The 22,319-nt window shown below is 42.9% G+C and overlaps 1 protein-coding gene across 1 annotated transcript in view; it reads right to left on the bottom strand.

Annotated features, from left to right (window-relative positions):
- WDR20 (WD repeat domain 20) overlaps nucleotides 1-14,830 on the bottom strand; it is a 52,683-nt gene extending 37,853 nt beyond the window's left edge. The window contains exon 1 of the mRNA XM_083436890.1: nucleotides 14,463-14,830. Within this exon, the coding sequence (XP_083293016.1) occupies nucleotides 14,463-14,726 (264 nt within the window). The 5' untranslated portion in view covers nucleotides 14,727-14,830. The remainder of the gene's footprint in view (nucleotides 1-14,462) is intronic.
- Between the last annotated feature and the right edge of the window lie 7,489 nt (nucleotides 14,831-22,319).

The raw sequence follows: 22,319 nt of genomic DNA, 5'->3' as shown, positions 1-22,319 counted from the left end.
AATCATTACTCATCAGTGTCCCTATGGCACTTCAGAGGCAGCACTCCAGGGAAGGATGTTCAATATTATACAAACCCCAAACAGCTTGCTTGGGAGGAAGCATATATTGGACCCAGGCTGCCCTAGGGCATGGGCTCAAGGTTCTGCCATACTCATCTGAAAAAAGGATGCAAGAGAAAAGAAGCCCCTAGGCAAACATACTGGTATGCTCAATGCACGATGTACAACCCTAACTGCTTGTTAGGGTATGGCCCCCTACCCTGTTAAAAATACATAAAACTTTCTCCCACACCCAATAAGATTTTATTCTTCACACCTTGCCTTTTTCTTTCAAAGAAAAAGTATTAGCTAAAGGCTAAGCTCAGCTCTTATTCTGACTATCAATTTCTACTAAGCAGAGGTTGGATGGCCATCTGTCATGGATGCTATGTTGAGATTCCTGCATTGCAGGGGGTTGGACTGAATGACCCTTGGAGTCCCTTCCAACCCTACAATTCTATGATTCTATACTAGCAGAAAATTACCTTTATAGGCGTATTTTATATACTTTGATGTCAACAATGCCCTTCTTTCTCTGTTACCACAAACTGCTTACTATAGAAGCTGCTTCCCTCCTACAGCACTGCAAATTATAAACTGTATTTCATGCAGAGAACATGTTTGGATTAACGTATATAAATATAATAAATATATGTCTAAAATAGAAGCTGCCATCCACACCCCACATCTGGCTTAAGTACTTCACAATGGAGTGTTGGTTCTCCTCTCCCTCTGCATTAGTAATTTTAACTCACGGTTGCTACCCAACTTTTCCTTGTTGTTTTTTGATGCTGCAAAGCACAGTCAAGCTTTCTGCACTATGTATGTCAGAGTTCCCTGCTGAAACCAATGTTGGCTTGAGAGAGTTTCTGCCTCCATTCTCAGGATGACACAGTCCCCAAACCCACCCTTAAAAACATGGAAGCAAGCCATGAGACTATTATAAGGTATGAATAACCCCTGAAGCTGATGAGTGAAGCTTTGGTAGAAGCAACATTTGCAAGTTTAGCTCTTAATGAAACTCATTTCCTGGCCCCAGGATGATGCAAGTATTTGGGAAAGGGAGCTGAGATGTCTGAATGGCTTGGCTGTTCTCAGCCATTTTCATCTTTGTCCTCCTTCAAAATGATCTGTGCCATCTGACATGGACCAGCACAGCCACTCCTGTTTGCACATGGACTTAGTAGTGAATCAAGGCAGCAAATGCACCATTTTAACATCAACCACACCTCACAACTCGTTCCAGGCAATGAACTTTTTATTCACTTGCCATTTTTCATTTTGCTTTCCAGTATCTCCATTTGAGTTTTGGAACTTCTGGACACTGCAAGAATGGCTCCTGTATATGAATCCACATTCACTGTTTTTCTTGTTGCCAGAGACAATGTGGAATGGCCACTTGTGGTTTCTCGGGATCCTTGAGGAGAGTATGCAATAGCTGTGATTGAAGTTAACCTGTGAGATGCCAGCTTGTATCATTGTGGAGAGGTACTGGGTGGCCTCAAAGATTTCTATTGGAGGAAGAGATCATATTACATATGCTTGCCACCAACTGCAACCTCAAAATCATTAGCAATATGTTTAATAATAATAATAATAATAATAATAAATTTTATTTATATCCCGCCCTCCCCAGCCGAAGCCGGGCTCAGGGCGGCTAACAACAATTAAATAATCAAACAATCAAATAATCAAACATTCTAAAAACATTCCATTATAAAAATTAATTAAAGTCAAATTAATGGCAACCGTTGAGCAAAATTCTGTGCAGGTTGCCAGAGGAGGGGGTCAGGCTGGGACCTGACCAAAGGCCTGGTGGAACAACTCTGTCTTGCAGGCTCTGCGGAAAGATGTCAGGTCCCGCAGGGCCCTAGTCTCTTGTGACAGAGCGTTCCACCAGATTGGAGCCGCAGCCGAGAAAGCCCTGGCTCTAGTTGAGGCCAGCCTAACCTCTCTGAGGCCTGGGACCTTCAGGGTGTTTATCATCCATTCTTTGACACATCTCTGGAGAGGAGGTTAAGGGAAGAGATTATTGATCCCTTAAAGATTTAAATGAGAAAAGGTATGAAGCGGAGGGAATTTGTGGTTTCTTAGAATAAGGGTTCTCAGTTTGTGCAGGATGTTTAGACAGCCGCTTCTTGGAGATAACTGATTCAGAAAAGGAACAAGATTCTATAACCAGGTATACAGTATGGTAATCAAAAGTATGTTTTGGCATGACATCTAAACTGGAGTCTATTGCTGCTTAATGCAATGAAAACAATGTCAATGAGACCACTTTTCTGAAAGTTTTCCCATCCTATCCCTGCTAAGGCATCACAGATTTAGAGAATAAAAAACTAATTATTCTGCATCCTAACAAATAAAAAGGAACTGCAGCCCATTTTTAGATGAGGAGTTATCAGCCACAATGAAGAAGTATTCAGTGCATCTTTTGCCTTAACAACTGCAGAATAGGCATGAGCATTGGAACTGACCCAATCTGGAACTGGCTGTGTAGAAAGCTTGGCATGTCTCAGGAGCATAAAGATATTTCTTCACTGCATCCTCCCTCCCTCCACCTGCTCACATGCACACCCACACCAGGGCAGGTCTTGCCTCTGTCAGGGACTTTGTCTCCTGAGAAAAACTTTCTTGCTGGCACAATCAGCTGTTGTCAATAGAACTGCTGTGCCAATCTCTGGGGCCCGCCCCTAAGAGACAAGGTGCACACCCTTCCACACAAAACAACCTTCTATACTAAAAGGATGCATATGATCCTCTCATTCACTTCCCACACACAGCTACACAAAGCCTGCAACGCATATTCAACATATATACGCACAGTGAAAAGAAGATATGGTCACATGCGCTATCCTCAGCAGTCCTGCAATAGTGTTCTAAGCCAAACAGATTTAAGAGAATAGTTTGGTTTCAAGCTCAAGAATGGCATTTAGATAGAGTAGGGCTTTGCACCACTTACCAATTATGGCAAGAGAAGATATGTGGAATGGCAGAAATGAAGGACAGAGGTGATATCTTCTATGGAAATAGTGAGGGAAGCAATCAAGAGTAACATCGGGGCCCAATCCTGTCAGGCTGTCTTTCCCACATCCCATCTTAGAGCCAATTGACACCAGCTGCCACCCAATCCAGCTCCTGCTTTTGTTTTGTTTCATGAGCATGCAGCTGTTAATTGCTTTGAGGACTTGTGACAAAAAGCAGGCTATAATCTACTACATATCTCTCTATGTATAACACACCACTAAGGAGATTGACCCATTAGTTCAAGCATTTCTGCCTGCCCAATGGAATGATCTCCCATCTCCTTTCCCCGCATGCTGATGTGGGAGTTATCCTGCCCACCCCACCCTGCCTCAGAGCAGCCAATTTGGTGGAACACACGGTGGGAGGGGAGGGGATATGCCCCATTGCACTACAATAAGTCCTTGTGTGGGTTTGAGTTACTGGGACCAGTTAGCTGAATCTGTCCCTCAGTGGCAAAGCAAGTGATGTTTTAGCAAAGCTTGACATTTCACCAATCCAATTCAGATATCATTGTCAAGCCATGGTTCAGAAACTTTGGCGGGGGGCGTTCCTCCTCCCTTTTGTAGATTGCTGCAAAATCCACCCTTGACAAGCTATGGTTACTGCAAACCAGGAACTGCATCCAAACCTTCTGGAGTCATAGTTTGGAAGCGATTCCCAGGTGGAAGCAACTACAGTTCATCCAACTGAGATGCAATGACAAAACTAAAATTTGAGCGAAGCAGGGAAAGGAAGGTGCTATACCTTGTAGATAGTCAGACACCAAAATACACTTTGGTCACTATGCTTTAACCAAACCGTAACAGCTGGAAATCAATACAGTCAAATACTAGTGATATATAAGATATGGAAGTCATGAAAGGCCAATGTGTTTCTTTTGAGTACACTAATAAGATTTAGGCTAAGAGCTGGTGGACAACTGTACAGAAAATCAAGAGGGAGTTTGTCTCCTTGCAGAAGGACCAGTATAAATTTAGTGATTATGGTGCCAAAGGGTAGTGATTTTTCTGAATTAATATGGAGTCAAGTGGTGTGTGTGTGTGCATATATGGCACAACTACAAAGCTATAGTTTCCAGGGTTCTGGTAGTGGTGGTAATTTTTTACTGTAACTATTTCCTCAGTTAAAACAATTCATTAAAAAAAGCCAAAGACTTCAATTTACAATAATTGTAGGGCTGCCCAAAAACACTTACTCTCTCAAGAGGCTCACAAAAATTAAAAGAATAAAATACAGTATTAAATATGCAATACAAAATAATAAAAGGATTTCAAGTGCATGTCCAACATCACCTACATTAGAGGGACCCCAAGTTAGAGTTATGATTTCTAGTCTGCTAATTCTCCACTTCTTGGTGCCCCTGTAGCCTAGAATGTTTACACAAGTGGTGTATTTAATTTGTGTTGTATCCTTGTTTGTTTATGCAAGCCTCAGCTGTAGGCAGCTTCATGGCCTGACTCACTTTGCAATTTTATAAATACCATTTTTGCAGTTTCTGAATAGGCAATGTACATTATTAACAGCTGAGGTCAAGAACAACATTCTCCTAATTGCAACTCAACCGTCTCAGGTAAAAGAGAAAAAAATGAAGACTACCCTCTTCCAGAAAGAAGGAACTTTCCCACTATTCTTTAGTTTGCATAGGTATTTCATTCACTGGCCTATTAAAGATACGCAAGATAGTTTTCTTTTACATCTCAGTTCTCCCAGCCAGCTGGATGTCTGGATAGTTCCAGTACAGTGAAGTCTGATTATTAACCAATAAAGCTATAACAATTATTGGTTGTTTGCCTTCAGAGTTCTTAAATCTGCCCATGTACCGTATTTTTCGCTCTATAAGACGCACCAGACCATAAGACACACCTAGTTTTTGGAGGAGGAAAACAAGAAAAAAAATATTCTGAATCTCAGAAGCCAGAACAACAAGAGGGATCGCAGCGAAAGCAGAGATCCCTCTTGCTGTTCTGGCTTCTGGGATAGCTGCACAACCTGCATTCACTCCATAAGACGCACACACATTTCCCCTTACTTTTTAGGAGGGGAAAAGTGAGTCTTATAGAGCAAAAAATACAGTAATGTCAGGCTTCACAGTTTCAGGTTCTCAAAACCCCTCTTCCATTGAGCTGAGATGCTTAGGATCAGGAGGGTCCATTTTTATTTTGCCACTTTCAAAAACATTTTAGAAGCAAATCATTTTTACAACATACCCCAACTCTTCACTGCTTGCACATCAGTCACAATGTAGGGCACACATGTATTTTGTTCTAATCCTTTTGCCTAATGTGTGGCTCATACCAATGAGCCTGAGACTGATGTTTAAATTAGACACACCCCATTCCATATGCTAGTAGGGCAAACCCAGAGAACACTTGCGACCGCTGCCGTTATATCTACTTTAGCCCCCAAACAAAAGCTTTCATCAGACAACTGGTTTTGAAAAGAAAATATGTATTTTTAAAGCTGTGAACATCTTTATAGAGCTCAAAAAGTTGCACATATCCTTAGTCACAAATTAGTCTGAATATCCTGGGGACCACAACCAAGCCCAGAGATAAAGAGTTAAAAACATAGCTTACTAGTAAAGCCCAAGCTTTAATGAAGATGATGCCATATGAAATCTCTGGCATCTCTACAAAAAGGATGCCAGAATCCAGGGCTGTAGGTGTTAAATTCTACCAATCTGGGGTGGGTGGAGGAAATAATCATGTCTTTATATTAAAACAGGGATGGGGAACCTGCAGCCTTGATGGACTCTCGATCCCGTAAGCCCCAGCAAGCTGATGCGAGTCCAACAATATCTGGAGGGCCATAGGTCCCACACCCCCATATTAAATAAGCTCACCCTCTAGTATTAGAATAGCAGAATAGTTAACATACTTAATAAACAAATCAACTGTATCCTGAATACAGCCACAGATTTAGCCATCCTGTGGATGCTGTACAAAAAATGGATTTGTAGGGTTGTTTGTTTTTTCTAGGCTGTTTTCCATTGTTTGTTAGCTTAATAACCATGTTACTAGAAATGGTGACCTCAGAAATGCAGGGAGAAAGTACTGTAAACATCCCATCTTCAAAACTTCAGTTTATGTAATCTTGAAGTTAGAAGAACATGTTCCAGAAATCAGAATTGCAACTGAGATCAGAGTTCCCCACACAGTGGAGGCAGTTAGCAAGAGAAATCACTCGCTAACATTACTACCGAGAAACCAACTGAGGAATCGAGTATTACTATAGTTATCTGTTTCTGAAACACCAAGAATGCAATTTACATACAATAAAAACTACTAAACTTTACTGCCACCTTTCCAACTAGCAAGAAGAGAACCACTAGCCACAAACTGTCTGGTCATGACTGAAATGCAGGGAAACAGCAGTAACACTGTTGAGTATAATCATTTCAGAAAAGCACTACAAAAAGCTTCACAAAAGTTCTCAAGCATCCTTATAAAAGCCTCGTCTGATAAATCCTTATAATCCTATGAAAAATCATAGTTTTTGGCTAAAACTACCAAGACAGTAGGATCCAGACTTGCTCCTATTGACAGAAGGAACTGAGATCCAGGAGGAGGTTCCTGCGGAAGGAAGGAAAGACTCTCATGCTGTTCTGGAGGGTACCCCAACCAGTGTTTGAAATTCCCCAGGCACCAAGCACGTTTTGCAACCGGCACAGATCCAATTTCGATGACACGGAGATCTCTGGATGTCAGACTGACGACTGTCATCTGGCTGGCACCTCCAGCTTTCTTAAGAGCTAGTAAATTGCATTTATATCCAACCTTTTCCTCCAAGGAGTACATGGTTCACCCCCCTCCTAAATTAATCCCTACAACAATCCTGTGAGGTAGGCTAAGAGGCTGTGACTGGCCCAAGGTCACCTAGTGAGCTTAATGACTGTGAATGAGGATTTGAACCCTAATCTCCCAGATCCTAATCTGACACTATGCATTTTCCATAGCCACTGCACATTGGGCTCCCATCATCATCGAGTTATTTACCATGACCCTAAAGTCTCATTCCTGGTCTGTCACCTCCAGTTCAGACCCCATGAAATTAAGGTGTGGTTTTTTTGCCCCCATATGAAACATTTTGCACTTGTTCACATTGAACTGCACTTGCCATTTTACTGACCATTCAGTCAGTTTGGAGAGGTCATAGAATCATAGAGTTGGAAAGACCACAAGGGCCATCAAGTCCAACCCCCTGCCAAGTAGGAAACACCATCAGAGCACTCCTGACATATGGTTGTCAAGCCTCTGCTTAAAGACCTCCAAAGAAGGAGACTCCACCACACTCCTTGGCAGCAAATTCCACGGAGGTCCTTTTGGAGCTCTTCACATTTTTGTTTTAGCAACCCTAAACAATTTAGTATCATCAGCAAGTATGACCATCTCAGTGCTCGCTTCTAACTCTAGATCGCTTATGAGGGAGTCCTATCTATATTTGTGAATTAGCCCTGCTTAGGACAGTGGTACTTCTATGTTCCTTCTGAGTAAACATGTTTAGGATTATGCAGCAAACTGCTTACACATCTAGAGTGTCTATGCCATATTGTTTTCCAAAACCATTGTTAGACATTTCATCCAATTCCAGTAATGGACACAATACCATAAATCTGCTTTCCTAGAGAACTATTGTTTACATCAAGGGTGAGGAACTGGCTCTGACCAGAGAGCTTATCATTATCTTCCCCATCCCTTACAGGTCAAGTCTGGCAAGTAGGCAGAGCCATCCACATGTCAATCACCTGGCAACACAATGGCATCTGGTGACCTTTTTTGCCTACAGGATATTTCAGAAGCCCCTTTCAGTACTATCTGTACAACACTTTTCAGACGCTGTTGACAAGCTAATCAACAGTGCCTGCAAATGCCCTTTCAGCTGAGCTAGGTTTTTCCTGCCCCACAGGCATCATGCAAGTGGGCATGTTTGGCCCAAATGGCCTGATGGGCCAATGGGGAGGCACCGTTGGGCCCAAGGGGCAGAGGTACCCCACCCTTAATTTGCATGGACAGTGAAGGCATCCAGAGATAACAAATCATCTCAACTCCAACAAAAGAAAAGAAATCATCAGGTACAATACTCTGGAAGCCAAAGATACTGAAGTATTTCTGTTTGTCACTTTAACCGTAGTCTAAACTTTTATGTACCTCAGCACATCTAGGTACAAATAACAGGCTATCTGCCTCTTAACCCAAGAGCAAGCATCTTATCAGGGAACTCTTTAATTCATGTTAAATTAGTTAACCTGTATTCAGAAAGCCAAGATGTATTACACTAAGACAATTAGACAATCATTTGCCATGCCTCAGTGCAGGTCAAGAACTTCATATGATTAAGCCATGAACGTTGTTAACCTTCCCACAGTAGAGACATTACATTAAAAATTAATATTTGGTAAACCATACAGCAATCTGATATGTCAGTCTGAGAATTTTTAAAAAGCAAACTTTTCTAGAAGTCATCCAGTAATTCAAGGTTGGGCAAAAGACAGACTATGCTCCATGGATGAACAACTGGCCAGTTTCTGGGAATCTGCCTAGGACCTACTGGTTGTTGGGATTCTGGCAAAAAGTGATGGTGCATACCAAGTATTACTTAAAACAGATTAGTTATGCCTTAATTGGTCAGAGATCCCAAGTATGCACTCTTGTTTTGTCAATTTTAAATTCAACCATGGATCATAACGATGCACGTGAAAATAAGTAGACACAAGACCAGGTCAATCTACCCCTGCAGTAATCCACCCTTCAAGAATATTCAAAGGAGCCAATGGCAGTTGCAGCTGGGTACATGAAATTTACAGGGTTGACAGAAGAGCAATTTAGAATAAATTAATGAGTCCAGGTACTGTTTTATCTGTGACAAAGCAAAATAAAACATACAGTCTCAGGGATGGAAAAACAGAAACCAGCCACCATATTTCTGACGTGTATTTTGGATCCCTTAGTCTTCAGTACTCACAAAGCTGGCTAAAAAAAAAAAATTCACCTCCACCTATGTCATTGGACACACATCTACCTTCAAACGCAGAAAAGAGGCAAGCATTATAGAAGCATGGCCTTTCCACAAATACTTCCAGAGTAGCAGCCATGTTAGCCTGTTGCAGCAAAAACAGTCTTGTGATGCCTTCAAGACTAACCAATTTATTGTGGCACATGCTTTCAAAGTCAAAAGTTTCCTTTTTGCATTTTGTTTCCCTCTGGCCACTGCCTTCTCCATTTCTCCTGAACCATGTGTATGCCTGGCCTGACAATTAAATATTATGCTTCAGATATTGCCACTCTGAGATTCTTTGGAAGGAAGAACAGGATAAAAATGTAATAAAATATATAAATATATTTGATGATGTGGACTCTGGCACACAAAAGCTTACATCATAATACATGAATTGTTATTTCTATGTATCATTGCAGTTGGTATGACAGAATAGCTTAAGACTTTCAAATACTTTGCAAGAGAAAAAAGAGATCAATTCCTTGTTTAACAGATGCAACTTCAAGAGCAGTATTTATCAGTAGTTTGTCTTGACAGACTAGAACATTAAGGACAGGCTCCTCAGTAAGTAGACATCTTCCCACAGGTTTATAATACTTGAATATCCTGTATCTCATTCTGTTTGGCTACCTCTTTTTTTTTAACCTACATTTTAGCAAAGTCACATGCCCTTTACAAGACACCTAAAGTTAAGGCCAACACATGCACACAAACAAAGCTAATTTCTGACAGTGGTTCAGAACAACACTGGGGCCTAACAATCCTCTGAGACAGGTAGGGAAAATAAGAATACGAAGCATGAAGTATGAACTCCCAAGATTCAGCTCCATCATTCGAGCCTAGTGTCATCAGCAAAAAAGATTCAAAAGCTGGGATCCAAAAACCACAAATAGGATGATTCAAGGAGAATTTGTACTCAGTATTTCGATCAGCAACTTGCTAACCACACTAACTTGTATCTCTTATACAGTAGTGAACTGTTTTGGAAAGCGGTATTTCAGTACAAGCGTCATCAACATGGATACAAGAACTCTTGTTGTTGTTATTGTTGTTAATGGTGTTTTACAGAAGAAAGAGACAAGTCTCTGCCTCAAGGAGCTTAAACTGAAATACCTAATTTTAGGCATGTTCAAGAACTTGCAAAACAGCCAGAGGAATTTCTGCCTATTACCTTTGTACAAAAAATGAACATGTTTATCACAATTTGCTTTAAAATATGAAGTAACAGTTGATAAACATGGCTTGCTATTTCAAAGGGTTGAAGGCCAAAATTCCACTAGGGACATGCAAGCCCCTGAAGCAGGCTTAACGTAAGGATTTGCAATTGTATCCTAAGTGTTTTAAAAGGTATGCTGGGACCTGTTCTGTTCTATAAAGTGCCCGTTAAACTAGTTACAGTATATAAATACTAGTAAAAAATGCCAATAAATTACAACCAAAGAGATGGTGATGTGCAAAGACATGAGACTCTAGTCTTCACTTGGAATGTTATTACTGTACAACCAGGTTTAGTAGGAATGAATCAACACAATGAGATTTCAGAAGTAGGCAGCTAAGCAAGAACACGGGAATCTGGATAGCCCATGAATAAACACTGGCCTTCAAACAGCAAACAGGAAGATAAATACTACCATATTTATCTGATTCTATAGACTGATCCTACAGCCCTATGAATAATTGAAAATAATGTATGTAAGTACAGTGGTACCTCAGTTTAAGAACAGCCCTGTTTACGAAATATTCGGTTTAAGAACGGTTTCGGTTTAAGAACGGACTTCTGGAAGGGATTAAGTTCGTAAACCGAGGTACCACTGCATACTGATTTTTTTTATTGCTACATTTATATTGCACATTTCTTGTAAACAGCCCAAGGTGGAATACATGGTTCTCCTCTTCGTTTCATGCTCAAAACAACCCTGTGAGGTCTATTAGGTTGCAAGATAGTGACTAGCCCAAAGCCACCTAGAACGCTCCATAGGCGGGGATCAGAACCCTGGCCTCCCAGGTTCTAGTCAAATACTCTAACCATTACACCAGTTTTCTGGAAATCTTTCTTGTTTGCACTGGAAAATTTTCTGATGCCATAGAAAGTGATCTAGTTTAGTATGTTTATTTTTCTTCCATTTAGTAAACAAAGATAAAAGCACTGCAAAAAAATTGTCTTACAAAGCACACTTGAAGTGGCTTAAATGATATATTATGTAGACATTTCTTTTGGAATACTTGTACAATTTAATGACAGTAGCATATATTCACCTTACATTTTCTAAATTTAAGGCAAAAGGGTATTGAAAATGGTGGACATGTTGTTTTGATTCCCTTGCACCTGCCACTTACAAATGCATGTATTCTCTCTCACACTTGATAGGGATAATCTTCTGAAAAACATTAACTGCAACTTTCAAACTGCTGAGCTTGCCTAATATTGTATTTGCAACTGGCATCCATTCATTGTTACTAATGAACTTATGAAAGTATTAAATTTCCACGGAAAAGTGAACCACTGGAAAAAGTTCACTGTTTTTGAAGATGTCCACCTGACATCACTGGTTTAGCACATGATTGCTGCACTCTAAGTAAAAAGTTTCATTTTCAGAACATAATGTTTCACATTTTCTACTTTCTTCTTCCATAGCTTTCTTCAAGGAGAAAACAGAACCCTATACGTTCCTTTGATAAGATGTCTAAAACATTTAATTATTACTAAAACCAAAAAGGCCTCTCATACAAAATGCCTGTATCAAAGATTACCATGCATAGCAAAAACTACAACAAAAACCTTTAACATCAATTTCTTAACATAGAAATCTGAGCACTGCCAGCTAAGATACTGGTTTTTATTCAAGCACTTTTTAAGGGTATTCATGGCTCTAGCCAACTTGCTAAAATAAAGTATTTCTTGACTTTTGTACTGCCTTTCAAAATATTTACAGCTGGATCTGAAATATACTAGATGTTTCTCAACAGAGCTTACTGTCATTCATTCAGTATGACATTATTCTTTTAATCAAAGGGGAGAATCTAAATGGCTTCAGAAAGCCAAACAAAATATACTGGTTTCCTTGTTCACCATTTCACTTCAAGATCTCTGTCCTACTTCCAAACTGCACACCCCTTCCCCCATATTTTACAATTGTGATAACTGGTGCCACAGAAATTTAATGACTCACTGGGTCATCTTGAAAATTAGTTCCCATGAGTAGCATTTGGTTGTAAATAAGGGAAGGCATGAGTGGTCATTTACAGCTCTACTGAGGAGCCAGACTCCTTCCTTCAGCAACTGTCACCTGGCAGCAGCCATTACATCCAGTTGCAGTAATGGAGGAAAGAGGAGAGAGGTAGGGCCACGCCACCAATGCACCAAGATTCTGCCGCTTCTTACCTTAAACTTTTTCACCCCAACCTGTCAGTAGAGAAAAACAAAGAACTTGTAGACAAGTTTGCTTATTGCCTCCTCCATCCCTATCCATTTTACTTCTGTGTTGTGTCTGTTTAAAGTATAAGCATGAGAGTAGGGGCTTTCTTCTTTTTCTTCTTCAATGAAGTGATTTAAAAGCCACCCTTGAACACTTTTTTGGCTGAAGCGAACAAACAAATATTACACCAAATATGAATCTTAATACATTATAGACCAGACTGTTGAGGAAAGATGAACTAATGTTTTAATTATGCATTAGGGCACTGAATCTCAGACAGAAGAGTCATAGAAACGATAAAGTTCAAGCAATTAAGATGTGGTAATAACTTCATCAGGCTATGAAATGAAACCACAAAGCTTCATTTGCCAATATTAATTAGCACACCACTTAATTTGTATATAGTCAGAAGGTCTCTGTTTTCTCCTTTTGAAATGAAAGGCTTGCCTCAATATATGGCACAGGTGCATGTGTACAAGATTTGGGTTTTAGTTGATCTAAGGGGATACTTAAAAATAGGTCTGTAGGGCTAGTTACTGCAAACTGATCCTCAACTAGAGTGTTTGATTTTTCACTGGCAATTCAACCCATCGTGTTACTACTGAGTAGGAAACTGGCATTTCAATATAATACAGCAGATATTATTATCATTATCAGCATCTACATGCCTATGTTCATTAACATGGTATTGTATGATTTAGTCAGGCACCCAACTCACAGATGAAAATGCAAACTTTCCAAACTATCCAAATAAACTTAACTGTGATTACATATGATTTAATATCAAGTGAATGGCTAAAAAAACTTTATCCCTTCTCTTTCAGGCTTCCCACAGGCATCTGGCTGGCCACTGTGAGAACAAGGTGCTGGACTAGTTAGGCCAGTGGCCTGATCCAGCACGCTCTTCTTAAGAGCTGTTTCTATTACACTATCTCATATCAGCACCTACACTTACATTAAACACACAAGAATCTTCACCACTTTGAAAACATTTTCCAACCAAAACTCACTACCAACCAGGACACTGGGGTAACTCCTCACTTTCTACATCAAAATTCCCAGTTTTCCTAGCTAAAACCAAGCCTTGCAAACTACATGCACCTCAGAAGGGTGTTGACACAATGATGACAAAATAATTTTCTCCTCCCAAAATCTCAGGAGGCAGTGAATGAAAATGAACACATCCAGAATTCATTTGTCCTGTAAACCGAGAGCTGGAAGGGCTCCTATAGACCAGGTTTGTTTAAGGGTAAATACATTCACCTTACAGCACAAGCGTTCCTGGAATACCAAAATGATCAATACTGCTTTAGCTAACAGCGCTTCTTAAAAGAAAAAAAGTAAATCAACAGAACAAGAAGTCCATCCTTCTTATTTTATTGCTCTTCCTCGAAGAGCACGGCAGCCAACTTTTTAAAGGTACCCAGCAGTCCACCCACACATACTTCCAGAGACACCTTTTTGTGCTTCCTGTCAAGAGGGCAGGTTACATTAAAGACTTCCAAGGCAAAAAGAAGAAGAAAAGGTCTTGCTGCCGCCTCCCCGCTTCCATTTGCTTTTATCTTATTCAAAGTGGAAGACCCACAGCACCTAAGAGAGACCTGTGTAACCTGCCCTATACGCCTGAGCCCGGCAAGGACACCTCCATTGCTCTCCAAACCACGGAAAGTTACCTCCCTCCCACCAACCCACCTACCCAAAAAAAAGCTACAAGGGGTGGGGGACCCTTTAACGGATTTCTCCCCCCCCCCCATTTTTTAAAGGAAGCGAGGGAAACGTGTTTGTTGACAGCTCCCGCGCGGCGGAGGCGGTTACGCCAGTCAGGCAGCCTCTCGGCGAGGGTGAGCCCAAGCCAGAGAGGGCCGGGCGCCCCTTCATGCCACCCGGCTAGCCCCGAGCGCCCCTCCTCAGGCCGCGCCGCCTCCCTCAGCGCGGCGCCGGCAGTCCCTTCCGAGCGGCGGCGCCCTCCCCTTCCCGTCCCTTTACCTTGCGGACCCCCTTGTAGATGTAGAAGTAGAGCTCCCGGCCCACATTGAAGCAGAGCCGGTCGCCGTTGCCGCTCTGGTCGTTGACGTTGACGAAGGAGACGCGGACGGGGTTGGAGCCCTGCGAGTTGAAGGGCACCCTGTTGGGCCGGCTGTACTCCGAGTGGCTCAGCAGCTTGTACAGCCCCTCGCGGGTGGTAAACTGGGTCTTAATCTCGTTCATCTCCTTCCCTCCTCCCTCCGCCGCCATCTTGGAAAGGAGCATTCATCCTGCCCCAGTGCCCGGATGTTGAGGCCAGCGCGCAGGCGCCGCCGCCGCCGCCGCCGAGAAAGGGGGAAAGCTCGCTTCCCCTGCCCGAAAGCAAAAGGGAAGGGAAGCCCGTGGAACGTTCACGCCGCGATGTGGGCGGGGCCTCGGGCCTTTCCCTCCCCACCCCTTGTTTACCGAGGCGCTGCGCGTGCGCCGGCTGCGCCCCTTTGGGGATGCGGAGGGGAGGGGCGAGGCATGGTAGGAAGATAGGGGAGAGGGAGGAGCCTCCGGAGCGGAAGGGGGCGGAGAATGAGAGATGAGGAAGAAGCGAGGAGGGCAAAGGCTGGCAGGAGGCGTGCAAGGAAAGGGGCGGAGCGGCTGCTGTTAATTAAAGGGCAGGTGCCCTGCTGTTATGTTTTTTTTGAAATTGTTCGTATGGCTTTCGTAGATTTTATATATGGATGTAGTTTTAATGATATCAATGTCTATTTTTTAAAAAATGATTTCCCCCCATCTTTTGAGGGGGTTCTTGTTTTCTCTCTCTCTCTCTCTCTCTCCCCGCCACTAGTCCCATAATGCTCCTGCCAACCTAGCAGTTCTAAAGCATGTCAAAGTGCAAGTAGATAAATAGGTACAGCTCCGGCAGGAAGGTAAACGGCGTTTCCGTGCGCTGCTCTGGTTCGCCAGAAGCGGCTTAGTCATGCTGGCCACATGACCCGGAAGCTGTAGGTCGGCTCCCTCGGCCAATAAAGCGAGATGAGCGCCGCAACCCCAGAGTCGGCTACGACTGGACCTAATGGTCTGGGGTCCCTTTACCTTTAGTCCCATAATAATAATAACAATAATAATAATATAACTTTATTTATACCCCACCCTTCCCGGTTCAAAAACCAGGCTCAGGGCGGCTAACAACAAATTTAAAACACTTAATTGTAAAAGCAGCATAAAATACAGTATAAAAACATGAATAACAATAAAATTAAAACTTCAGAAATCTATTTAGGGGAAATCCATCTAATAAGCATTAGATAATCACCAAGGCTAGCTGGCTGAATTAGTCCTACTTGGGCCAACAAGGAAGCCAGGGGAAATTAGCTGTGGGGTCTCGGAGCAGGTAATCTTCATAAAAGGGGAGGGAAGAGAAGGGAAATAAAAGATCAGGTTGAATTCAAATTAAAAGCCAGGCACAATAGCTCTGTCTTACAGGCCTGACGGAAGGAGGTTAAATCCTGAAGGGCCCTAGTCTCATGGGACAGAGCGTTCCACCAGGTCAGAGCCATCACTGAAAAGGCCCTGGCCCTGGTGGAGGATAGTCTTCCTTAGGGCCCGGGACCTCTAAACTATGATTATTCATGGACCTTAAGGTCCTCTGTGGGGCATACCAGGAGAGGCGGTCCCGTAAATACGAGGGCCTAAGCCATAAAGGGCTTAGGCGAAAAGGGAAAAGGCTTAAGGGAAAAAGGTGGAGTGTAAGTAAATAGATCATGATAATCTAGGGGAAAGCACTCTGCACATGCTCTTCATTGCTTAAGGAATGCATATGATAGGCTTTTGTTTCTTCACTGTGTGGTTTGTATTGTTGCTTCCAGCAAAGGAGCTATTGGGGGGGGGCGCTAATTATATTGGAGGCTGCATCCACAGAAGTATAGTGTCTAGATCAATGGTAGTCATAAAAGGTAAAGGGACCCCTGACCATTAGGGCCAGTCGTGGCCGACTCTGGGGTTGCAGCGCTCATCTCGCTTTATTGGCCGAGGGAGCCGGCGTACAGCTTCCGGGTCATGTGGCCAGCATGACTAAGCCGCTTCTGGCGAAACAGAGCAGCGCACGGAAATGCTGTTTACCTTCTCGCCGGAGCGGTACCTATTTATCTACTTGCACTTTGATGTGCTTTCGAACTGCTAGGTTGGCAGGAGCAGGGACCGAGCAACAGGAGCTCACCCCATCACGGGGATTTGAACCGCCGACCTTCTGATCGCCAAGTCCTAGCCTCTGTGGTTTAACCCACAGCACCACCAGTATCCCCTAAGGGTAGTCATAGTGCTGCTCTATTCTGCCTTGGTCAGGCCACACCTGGAGTATTGTGTCCAGTTCTGGGTGCCACAATTTCAGAAAGAAGTTAACAAGCTGGAACATGTGCGGATGAGGGTGACCCTGATCATAAAGGATCTGGAACGGTTAAAGGAGCTAGGTATGTTTAGCCTGGAAAAGAGGAGACTGAGAGCAGACATGACTGCCATCTTCAAATAGCTAAGGGCTGTCCCATGGAGGATGGAGCAAGCTTGTTTTCTCCTGCTCTAGAGGGTAGAACCCAAACCAATGGATTCAAGTTGCAATAAAGGAGATTCTGACTATACAGCAGGAGGAACTTTCTTATGGTGAGAGCTGTTCAACAATGGAGTGGGCTCTCTTGGAAGGTGTTGAACTCTCCTTCATTGGAGGTTTTTAAGCAGAGGTTACGATGGCCATTTGTCTTGGAGGTTTTAGTTGAGATTCCTGCATAGAAGAGGATTGGACTAGACCTGGCATCCCCACCCTTTGGCCCTCCAGATGTTTTGGACTACAATTCCCATCATCCCTGACCACTGGTCCTGTTAGCTAGGGATCATGGGAGTTGTAGGCCAAAACATCTGGAGGGCCGCAGGTTGGGGGTGCCTGAACTTGACCATTGTGGTTCCTATAAACACTACAATTCTATACTTTACATGGTTCTTCTTCCACCCTTTTTTTAATCCTCACAATAGCAAGACCCTCTGTGCATGTGTGTGTGTGTGTGATAGAGAGCGAGAGCGAGAGTCTCCAGAAAAAGTGAGTGGGCTCCGTCCTTTAGCCCAAAATGATCTTGACCCCTTTGAGGGCTGATAGGAATGTGCAGGGGGTAGATAAAGATCTGGGGGCAGAAAAAGGGGTGGGGGAGGCTTACAAGGTATAGTGCAAAAAAAAAAAAGTTGCTAAGATCTGTAAGCCTCAGAAATAATAAGAATAGGCATGTACAATTCCATTGAGGAACCTCTGTTGTTTAATAAAATGATTTCACAATCCACTGGATGTAAATTCTTACAGCTTACCACTGTGTTTCGGCCTTGAAAGGCTGATCTTTCTACTCCACAAATACTGTCCACTCACCTTCCCTTGTATGTTTTACCTTTTGAGTTTGTAAGCCTGATGTCAGGGCCTATGCTTCTTATCTCTTTGGTTTTTTTCATTTATGTGATCTGCTTTTGGAGATAATAGTCTAGAAAACAGGACAAAAATATAGGAAAGAAATAGTGTCCTGAGTTTGGATGGTGCTTGGAATATTTCCAAGTCTGAATAGCTGTGAACATTTATATTATTATTATCTTGCAATAGCCTCCATTGTAGCTGCTGACTTGTGATTTCTGAAATGGGTACAAAGGTCTTGGTGGGATTTGCAACATACTGCATGTCACATTCTGAGCCATTTGCTTTTTAGAACATCTATTACGTGGCTGGACTTACAGATAATACAATGTGCTGTATCTGCAACGGCAATGAAAATTATCTCAAAAGAACCAATTCCAAAAAAGCCAAGGAAAAACCACCTGTAAGCTTCCTTTCATAAACCTTCAAACCAATGCAAATTATTTTTGAAAGCTGGGCTAAATCATTGTGAATCCAGTTGTGATATGATCTGCTCTTATCTCAAGGAAACTGTCACTTTCAAGACCTAGTACATAAAGCACAATATCACCTTCATAGCTGCAAGTCTAGCTATGTAGATTACAGAATGTGAGTGCCTGGAATGCCGCATACAGCATGTTCGTGGCGGTGAGGGGGGCCAGACTTGTGTTCGTGCCTGTTTTTAAAATTACAAGTAAGACTGCAATCCTGACCCCGCTTACCTGGGTGAAATACAGTTTCTAATTTGCAGTTCTGTAGGAGGGAAGCAGCTTCTATAGTAGGCATAGGCAAACTCGGCCCTCCAGATGGTTTTTGGGACTACAACTCCCATCATCCCTAGCTAACAGGACCAGTGGTCAGGGATGATGGGAGTTGTAGTCCCAAAACATCCAGAGGGCCAAGTTTGCCTGTGCCTGTTCTATAGCCAGCCGTTTGTGGTAACAAAGAAAGGCATGATTGACATCAAAGTATATAAAATACACATGTAAAGATAAGTTTCTGCTAGTATAGATAGAGTAATAGATTTGTAGGATTAGAAGGGACCACAAGTCTCATGCTCTGCTGACTCAGCTATGAAATGGACGCTAGTCTGTGAAAGCTTATGCCTTGATAAAATTGCTCGGTCTATAAGCTGCTACAAAATTCATTGCTGTTTTTGCTGCAACAGACTAATGCAACTAACCTCCTAGAAGCTGCCTGAGGTTGTTGTCCTGTGCACAACCCTATGTTGTTCAACCCTGCTGAACATAGTGTATTAACAAGCATATGATTGCACAGCAACCTTGTTATAATCTGAAACCGGCAATCCTAAGTAGCAATTTGTTTGAAAGCATTTGTTTCACTAATTTCCCATAGGAAGAGAAGCTACCCAAGCAGACATAGCCTGGTAGCAAATTATGAGCTAGGCCCCTTGCAACTGTGGCATCACAGCAGCACGTTCCAGTGTTCCAAGATACAGAATCCATATCACATTTTACAGCATGCATATAATAGATTATCCAAATAATAATAACTTTATAAATGTATCTAAATAGCAAAGAATAAATGTTAATAGAATAAAACTATCAATAGAAAAATCAGGAATGCTGTAATGTTTCTGGTGTAGCACGAACATTTGCACATAATATTAGAATCTGAATGTATTACTTTAGCTCCCTCTGGTGAATTTGGTTCATGTTGCAAGACCGGAGAATTTACTCCCTCTTTCCGTTAACAAGAGAGACTCTGGACAAGACCCAAGGCCTAGTTCCCTTACTGCAGCTTACCTCCCACTTTCTTTTGGTTTATACATGCAACAACTGAGTGGTCTATATTTACTCCAGACTGTAGGTGTGTGTGGTGGAGGGGGGGAAACTATTTTATTATTGAACTCGGTGAGATTTCTGAATTATTAAAACCATGCTGCAGAAGAGATACAATAAGAACTTCCAGCACAGAGCCCTGAATGCTTGTTGCACTTTGCTGCTTGGTATAGTTAGTGCAATGGCAAACCTAGATAGCATTTTAAAAAGTAGAGACATCACCTTGCCAACAAAGGTCCGTATAGTAAAAGCTATGGTTTTCCCAGTAGTGATGTATGGAAGTGAGAGCTGGACCATAAAGAAGGCTGATCGCCGAAGAATTGACGCTTTTGAATTATGGTGCTGGAGGAGACTCTTGAGAGTCCCATGGACTGCAAGAAGATCAAACGCATCCATTCTTAAGGAAATCAGCCCTGAGTGCTCACTGGAAGGACAGATCGTGAAGCTGAGGCTCCAATACTTTGGCCACCTCATGAGAAGAGAAGACTCACTGGAAAAGACCCTGATGTTGGGAAAGATGGAGGGCACAAGGAGAAGAGGACGACAGAGGACGAGATGGTTAGACAGTGTTCTCGAAGCTACAAACATGAACCTGACCAAACTGCGGGTGGCAGTGGAAGACAGAAGTGCCTGGCGTGCTCTGGTGCATGGGGTCACGAAGAGTCGGACACGACTGAACGACTAAACAACAACAACAACAACAATAGTTAGTGATGTGAGGTGAGAATAGTCTCTGCTAGAAAATGCTCTGGAGAATATTCTCCACAAAATGTACTGTATTTTTCGCTCTATAGGACGCACCCGACCATAGGACGCACCTTGTTTTAGAGGGGGAGAACAAGGGGAAAAAATCTCCCCCTCTCTGCTCAGCACCCCTTCAGCGAAGCGGCAGAAGAGTCTTGCTCTCCCGGCTTCAGCAAAAGGAACCTGAAGCCTGCGGAGCACAGCGGGAACTCGCGCTGTGCTCCAAAGGCTTCAGGCGGCTATCCCTGAAGCCTGGAGAGCGAGAGGGGTCGGTGTGCACCGACCCCTCTCGCTCTCCAGGCTTCAGCGAAAGCGACGCATAGCCTCCGGAGCGCGGAGGGAGCGCTCCCTCTGTGCTTCGGAGGCTTCGTGTTGCTATCACTGAAGCCAAGGAGCCTGCATTCGCTCCATAGGACGCACACACATTTCCCCTTAATTTTTGGAGGGGGGAAAGTGCGTCCTATAGAGCGAAAAATACGGCAAATTCTGTGCCGTCTACACAGCTGCTTTAAATGGACACACCTCATTAATCAAGAATATTCTCGATAATATTCTCCAAAAGATTATTCTCGAGAATTTAACATCACTAGCTGTGCCATAAATAGTCTTTAATGCTTTTGGAGAACAATGTTCCTGAACAGCCTTTGCTCCATGCACAAGCTGCATATTGTGATATAGTCCATTAAAGCACAGTCTCTAACATTTCATAGACGCAAAGGCTCGTAACACCTGCTAGTGTTATACCAAATCAACCGCCCAAGCGCAACCTATTTTATTTTTTTCATATCCATTGCCATACCTCCATGGGCAGTTAGATATGCACATTCCTTAGCTCTACCCATGTCTGCTTTAAATTGTGATGTTATGTCTTCATTTTTGTATACTGTACCTAGTGATGTTAAATTCTCGAGAATAATCTTTTGGAGAATAGTCCTGATAATATTATTGATTAATGAGGTGTGTACATTTAACGCAGCTGTGTAGACGACACAGAATTTACAGTTTGTGGAGAATATTCTCCGGAGAATTTTCTAGCAGAGAATATTCTCACCTCACATCACTAGACATAGCCACTCTCTTCTTATAGTACTCTGCCATGGAACAACGGTTGGAATCCTGAGCTGTTATTCTTATCCCAAGTTGTGTCCCTCCTAATCCCTTTGACAGCAGAAAAAGGAAGTCCATCATGCTGTGTGCTCACAGGGTGTTCATCATGGATTCCTTTGAAGGGTTCATGCCTAACTATCTGAGTCCAGTGGTACCTCAGGTTACATACGCTTCAGGTTACAGACTCTGCTAACCCAGAAATAGCGCTTCAGGTTAAGAAGAAGAAGAAGAAGAAGAGTTTGGATTTGATATCCCGCCTTTCACTCACTTTAAGGAGTCTCAAAGCGACTAACATTCTCCTTTCCCTTCCTCCCCACAACAAACACTCTGTGAGGTGAGTGAGGCTGAGAGACTTCAGAGAAGTGTGACTGGCCCAAGGTCACCCAGCAGCTGCATGTGGAGGAGCAGGGAAGCGAACCCGGTTCACCAGATTACGAGTCCACCGCTCTTAACCACTACACCACACTGGCTCTCTTAAGAACTTTGCTTCAGGATGAGAATAGAAATCGTGCTCTGGCGGTGCGGCAGCAGCAGGAGGCCCCATTAGCTAAAGTGGTGCTTCAGGTTAAGAACAGTTTCAGGTTAAGTACGGACCTCCGGAACAAATTAAGTACTTAACCTGAGGTACCACTGTATACTTGAAACAGGAAGCTGCCTTATACCTAATCGGACCAATGGTCCTTCTATCTTAGTATTGTCACTTGAAAGGCTGTGGTTTTCCAGTCTTTCAAGCAGGTGTAGCCAGTTCCAGCCCCACCTGAAGAAACCAGAGACTGGACCCGGGACCTTTTGTATGCAGCTCACATGGTCTACCAC

Source organism: Podarcis tiliguerta (assembly GCF_965153285.1).
Source record: "Podarcis tiliguerta genome assembly, chromosome: 1".
Classification (NCBI taxonomy): Eukaryota; Metazoa; Chordata; class Lepidosauria; order Squamata; family Lacertidae; genus Podarcis; species Podarcis tiliguerta.
The sequence above is the reverse complement of the archived record's forward strand: the minus strand, read 5'-3'. Positions and strand labels throughout refer to the sequence as shown.